This window comes from Procambarus clarkii, chromosome 32 (genome assembly GCF_040958095.1).
Source record: "Procambarus clarkii isolate CNS0578487 chromosome 32, FALCON_Pclarkii_2.0, whole genome shotgun sequence".
In the NCBI taxonomy this organism is placed as follows: Eukaryota; Metazoa; Arthropoda; class Malacostraca; order Decapoda; family Cambaridae; genus Procambarus; species Procambarus clarkii.
The window spans coordinates 43628949-43635193 of NC_091181.1; the positions used below are offsets into that span (position 1 = coordinate 43628949).

A 6245-nucleotide genomic window follows, 5' to 3' on the forward strand; every position below is an offset into this window, starting at 1 on the left:
CTGGAGGTGTGCCCTGGGGGCACACCTCCTGGAGGTGTGCCCTGGGGGCAAACCTCCACACCTGCTGGAGGTTTGCCCTGGGGGGCTCACCTCCACACCTGCTGGAGGTGTGCCCTGGGGGCCCACCTCCACACCTGCTGGAGGTGTGCCCTGGGGCCCCACCTCCACACCTGCTGGAGGTGTGCCCTGGGGGCCCACCTCCACACCTGCTGGAGGTGTGCCCTGGGGGCCCACCTCCACACCTGCAAGAGGTGTGCCCTGGGGGCTCCACCTCCACACCTGCTAGAGGCCCACCTCCACACCTGCAGGAGGCGTGCCCTGGGGGCCCACCTCCACACCTGCTGGAGGTGTGCCTTGGGGACTCCACCTCCACACCTGCTGGAGGCGTGCCCTGGAGGCCCACCTCCACACCTGCAGGTGTGCCCTGGGGGCCCACCACCACACCTGCTGGAGGTGTGCCCTGGGGGCCCACCTCCACACCTGCTGGAGGTGTGCCCTGGGGGCCCACCTCCACACCTGCTGGAGGGGTGCCCTGGGGGCCCACCTCCACACCTGCTGGAGGTGTTCCCTGGGGGCACACCTCCACACCTGCTGGAGGTGTGCCCTGGGGGCTCACCTCCACACCTGCTGGAGGGGTGCCCTGGGGGCCCACCTCCACACCTGCAGTTGTGCCCTGGGGGCTCACCTCCACACCTGCTGGAGAAGTGCCTTATGGGCCCACCTCCACACCTGCAAGAGGTGTGCCCTTGGGGCTCCACCTCCACACCTGCTGGAGGCGTGCCCTGGGGCCGCACCTCCACACCTGCAGGAGGCGTGCCCTGGGGGCCCACCTCCACACCTGCTGGAGGGGTGACCTGGGGGCCCACCTCCACACCTGCTGGAGGGGTGCCTTGGGGCCCCACCTCCACACCTGCTGGAGGGGTGTCCTGGGACTCCACCTCCACACCTGCAGGAGGTGTGCCCTGGGGCCCCACCTCCACACCTGCTGGAGGCACACAGCTGTTGGGGTACCGGCTGACACCTAACCAATACATTCTTGACGTACCACGGAACTCATCGCTGTTCTGTAACCAAGATGTTGCCATAAGCACCATGCTTTTCTGTACCTAGGTTTGTAACTCTCTATGGTCCTCTGTAGTCAGGTTTGTAACTCTCTATGGTCCTCTGTAGTCAGGTTTGTAACTCTCTATGGTCCTCTGTAGTCAGGTTTGTAACTCTCTATGGTCCTCTGTAGTCAGTTTTGTAACTCTCTATGGTCCTCTGTAGTCAGGTTTGTAACTCTCTATGGTCCTCTGTAGTCAGGTTTGTAACTCTCTATGGTCCTCTGTAGTCAGTTTTGTAACTCTCTATGGTCCTCTGTAGTCAGTTTTGTAACTCTCTATGGTCCTCTGTAGTCAGGTTTGTAACTCTCTATGGTCCTCTGTAGTCAGGTTTGTAACTCTCTATGGTCCTCTGTAGTCAGGTTTGTAACTCTCTATGGTCCTCTGTAGTCAGGTTTGTAACTCTCTATGGTCCTCTGTAGTCAGGTATGTAACTCTCTATGGTCCTCTGTAGTCAGGTTTGTAACTCTCTATGGTCCTCTGTAGTCAGGTTTGTAACTCTCTATGGTCCTCTGTAGTCAGGTTTGTAACTCTCTATGGTCCTCTGTAGTCAGGTTTGTAACTCTCTATGGTCCTCTGTAGTCAGTTTTGTAACTCTCTATGGTCCTCTGTAGTCAGGTTTGTAACTCTCTATGGTCCTCTGTAGTCAGGTTTGTAACTCTCTATGGTCCTCTGTAGTCAGTTTTGTAACTCTCTATGCTCCTCTGTAGTCAGTTTTGTAACTCTATGGTGTTCTTTAGTCAGATTTGTAACTCTCTATGGTCCTCTGTAGTCAGGTTTGTAACTCTCTAAGGAACTCTGTGTAACGGGGGGTGGGGGGAAATAACTCTCTGTAGTCCATTATTCCACCCCCCCCCCCTGCCCCCCAGTTAACTAACGAGGCCGGGGGAAACAGCTCTCTCTTGTCCGTTATCCCGCCCTCAGCTAACTATTCTAGAGCACTCCCAGAGTTCCTACTGCAGCCTCTTTAGTTCAACACCTTGTGACCTAGGTATTTGATTACCTAGGTGTCACGACACAAGGCATTGGGACTTGATCAGCTACTCGTAACTCTAGAGAGAAACTCTAGAACATTTCACTGCCACAAACGTCTAAGAGAACCGAAAGGGAAGAAATGGATAATGAAGTAATTAGTGAGGGTTTGGGGTGAGGGAGGTAGAGAGGTGGGAGGAGCGAGGAGGGTCGTCAGTTGAAAGGTAGAGTTTGGAGAGGGGCGGAGGGAGAGGAGAGAGTGGAGGTAGAGATAGAAGTAGAAAAGTAGATAGAAAAAGGGCTGCCACCATCCATTCTTGTCAGTACATACAAGACAAGGAATGGAACTTGTCTGTATCACAAAATTCTCAAAGATGTTATCAAAATTAAATTATCAGTCATTATTAATATGTTTCATCTGTATCATCTATCCTGTAAGACTCTAACTCAATAACCTCAAGAATACTTATCACTCTGGTTTGCAAATTGAATAAAAAAATCCCAGATCTAGGAACAATTAAAATCAGATTAAAAGTGAGTGAATCAAATATATATTTCTCAATAAATTCATCGTATATTTAAAAGGATAGATATCATAATTCAAGCAATCAACTGAAGGTTCACTATTAATATACAAAGTGAGTCATTACCCAAGAATTCGAGACCATTACCACTGTCTGCCCCTGATAGTCACACAACACTAGTAAACACGACTAAGTCACCTTCACGTTCACTCACCAAGGACTGAGTCTAAGTTGAATAGAGATGGCGGGGGGGGGGGGGGGAGGGTCTGCTGTTGTCAAGCAGCATCTCCCCCCCCCCCTCCGTCCGGCCGACAGCCTATCTCGGCGGCTGTCCTCTGCTCTGCTGGCTGTTCTCCTATTGCTTATCCTCTCGAATCTACAGCTTCCTCAGTATATATATTGGGAAACCTAGTAGCTAACTCCGCCCACAAGTAGATAGCCCCAGGCACTCTACCAAGCCACTCCTAAAACTGACGGCTTGTTTGAAGGCTATCAGGCTACAATTATCAGATTAGCAGAAGCAAGGTGAAATTCGCATGAGCTGACCTCAGGTCAACTTGAGGTCATTAACGCTTAGAGGTGTGAGTTTCAGGCCGACAGAATGGCGCCGCTCAAATCCTTGTCTGTGACTCACGAACTATATGTATATCTTAAATAAAACTAACAAAAACACCTTTATGGTGTTACATCTGTAGTCAGTTTTGTAACTCTCACTATGCTCCTCTCCAATCACCGTGCTGCATGAATCACAGGTTAACAACCGCTGGCCCTTAACGTCATCTTCAAAGATTCAATAATTTTCTTCCATTATCCTTTATTTTTTCAAGAAAATACATTCACTCCAATTGAATAATCGACGCCTTTTAAACTACAGTAAAGATAAAGTAAGATTTAAGATTTTGTTGGCAAAAATACACTGTCAATACACATATACAAGATAGGTATAATTCATTTAATTATTATAATATACAAGACCCGAGTCAACCAGAGACATGAGTGAAACAGGTTCAGAAACCTCGCATTGTTAGGTTTAAACTTTCGGGCCATTAAAATCCCTTCCTTCCGACCTCTCTCCGTCTTAGACAAAAAAGGTCCAAGGAGGCGAGCAGAGGAGCAGGCGGGGATGAAGACACACACACTACCATTACTCTCTCGCTAAACACCAGTATTTCTCAGGAAGAATAGGAGGGAGTTGTGAAGGAGGGTGTGGGCGTGTCTGGGGTGGGGGCGGTGTGGGCGTGTCTGGGGTGGGGGCGGTGTGGGCGTGTCTGGGGTGGGAGGGTGTGGGTGTGTCTGGGGTGGGAGGCGGGGCGGGTGTGTCTGGGGTGGGAGGCGGGGCGGGCGTGTCTGGGGTGGGAGGCGGGGCGGGCGTGTCTGGGGTGGAGGCGAGGCGGGTGTGTCTGGGGTGGGGGCGGGGCGGGTGTGTCTGGGGTGGGGCGGGTGTGTCTGGGGTGAGAGGGTGGTGTGGGCGTGTCTGGGGTGGAGGCGGAGCGGGTGTGTCTGGGGTGGAGGCGGGGCGGGTGTGCCTGGGGTGGGAGGGTGGTGTGGGCGTGTCTGGGGTGGGGGCGGGGCGGGCGTGTCTGGGGTTTGGGCGGGGCGGGCGTGTCTGGGGTGGGGGCGGGGCGGGCGTGTCTGGGGTGGGAGGCGGGGCGGGTGTGTCTGGGGTGGGAGGCGGGGCGGGCGTGTCTGGGGTGGGAGGCGGGGCGGGTGTGTCTGGGGTGGGAGGCGGGGCGGGTGTGTCTGGGGTGGGAGGCGGGGCGGGCGTGTCTGGGGTAGGAGGCAGGGCGGCCAGGCGGACACGGGTCTATGGTGATGAGGTCCAATCGTCAATTAATTCAGTATATAACGGTTAACAGACCAGAGCTGATGGAATATGTGGGAGTGAGGGGAGGGAGGAGGTATGAGGGTGATGGTGGTATGGTGATGATGGAGGTATAAGGGGGGGGGAGGGGGTTGTGGTGGTAGTATGAGGTTCTTATCTATCAATACTTAACTATGAGTGTCTACGATGGACTGAGGTCTAGCTTCTTATGTCCTGCCTACTAGGCTTGTTGTACCCGTTGAGTTACAGCTTAACTATTCTAAGTGTCGAATGCTCTGTCGATTCTGGCCTTAAATTTATGGATGGAGGTGGACTCTACAATCTCTTCTTTCAGTGCATTCCACTTGTTGGTCACACGTACAGGGTACGAGTAGTAGGCATCCTTCAGTCTCGGGAGACTATGGAGTTGCTCTAGTTGTCAGTCCTGGTGCAGCGTCTGGTGTGACTGATGAGGCCAATCCCAAAAGGGCAGTCCATCCCTTACTGAGTCAGCGAAGTCTGATTCTAGTCTGTCTTCCTGGCTACCGGCTTTCCTTCTCTGTCTCTTTGCCTCCAATCGCTTGGCAAGTTTCTCCAAGAACCTGGAGAGACTTTTCTAAACAGACTGCCTCCAGGCTGATCTGTCTGCGGCCAGTGTTTCCCACGTAGCAAGATCGACGTCTATGGCTTTCAGGTCCCTCTTGCACACGTCTTTGTACCGAAGCTGAGGTTTGCCTGTTGGACGCTTTCCCTGCGTCAGCTCTCCGTACAGGAGATCCTTGGGGATCCTGCCGTCGCCCATTCGCACCACGTGCCCGAGCTAGCACATTCGTCTCTGCTTCAGCATTGTGTACATGCTGGTGATTCTTGCTCTTCCAAGGCCGCTGTTGTTTGTCACCTTATCCAAGATGTGTCGGAGGCAGTGCATGTGGTAGGCATTCAGCTTTCTTTCCTGTCGAGCACAGAGTGTCCAGGACTCACTGTCATATAGGAGAGTGCTCAGGACGCAGGCTCTAAACCTCGATCTTTGTGTACTCGGTCAGCATATTGTTGATCCACACTCTCTTTGTCAGTCTGGACAAGGTAGTAGATACCTTACCGATGCGTTTGTTGAGCTCCGTATCAAGAGAGAGGGGAAGGGGGGGGTCAGAGATTGTGGAGCCCAGATACACGAAGTCGTGGACGACTTCCTGTTTGATATCAGAGATGCTGATGTTAGATGGGGGGAGTCCACTCCTTATCACATGACCTGTGTTTTCAAGATGCTGGTGAGTCCAAAAGCCTGGCAGGTCTCGCTGAAGCGGGTCATGAACTGTTGGAGGTCTTCAACTGAGTGGGCGGTGACTGCTGCGTCGTCGGCAAAAAGGAAATCATGCAGACATCTCAGCTGAACCTTTGACTTATCTCTTAGCCTGGCGAAGTTTAAGAGCTTTCCATCCGACCTGGTCCGGAGATAGATACCTTCTGTGGCGGATCCAGCCCTGCTTTACTCTGCTTTGGATGTCGAAGGCATATGATTCAAATGTCGAGGCGGATCAGCCGGTAGCAGGTTGAGTCGTCAAAGACCATGGTGCCCTTCATGTTCTCGTGGAAAGATTTGGTACAGGAGCCTGGGTGGACATCCAATCTTGGGGAGGATCTTGAACAGGCCATCCCTGCTGACGAGGTTGAAGGCTTTCGTCAGATCTATGAAGGCTACGATGAGTGACTGCTTCTGTTCCCTGCATTTCTCCTGCAGTTGTCTGAGGGAAAAGACCATGTCGATGATAGACCTGTTAGCTCGGAATCCGCACTGTGATTCTTGGTAGACTCACTCTCTGCAAGTACTTGGAGTCTCTTCAATGTGAC

General features: G+C 52.8%; 1 protein-coding gene across 1 annotated transcript; it reads right to left on the reverse strand.

The window, feature by feature from the left end:
* Positions 1-282: 282 nt before the first annotated feature.
* LOC138370561 (proline-rich protein HaeIII subfamily 1-like) lies at positions 283-5199 on the reverse strand. The gene is made up of 4 exons (XM_069334948.1): positions 5063-5199; positions 767-999; positions 445-693; positions 283-338 (listed from the first exon to the last, which is right to left on the reverse strand). The coding sequence occupies exons 1-4, from the start codon at positions 5197-5199 to the stop codon at positions 283-285; spliced, it is 675 nt and encodes a 224-aa protein (XP_069191049.1).
* Between the last annotated feature and the right edge of the window lie 1046 nt (positions 5200-6245).

Coding starts and splice junctions, on each gene's coding strand:
- LOC138370561 (XM_069334948.1), bottom strand. CDS start 5,199: ATGGGCGACGGCAGGATCCCCAAGGATCTCCTGTACGGAGAGCTGACG. Junction 694..766: donor CCAGGGCACGCCTCCAGCAG/GTGTGGAGGTGG, acceptor CTTCTCCAGCAG/GTGTGGAGGTGAGCCCCCAG. Junction 339..444: donor CCAGGGCACACCTCCAGCAG/GTGTGGTGGTGG, acceptor CACCTCCAGCAG/GTGTGGAGGTGGGCCCCCAG.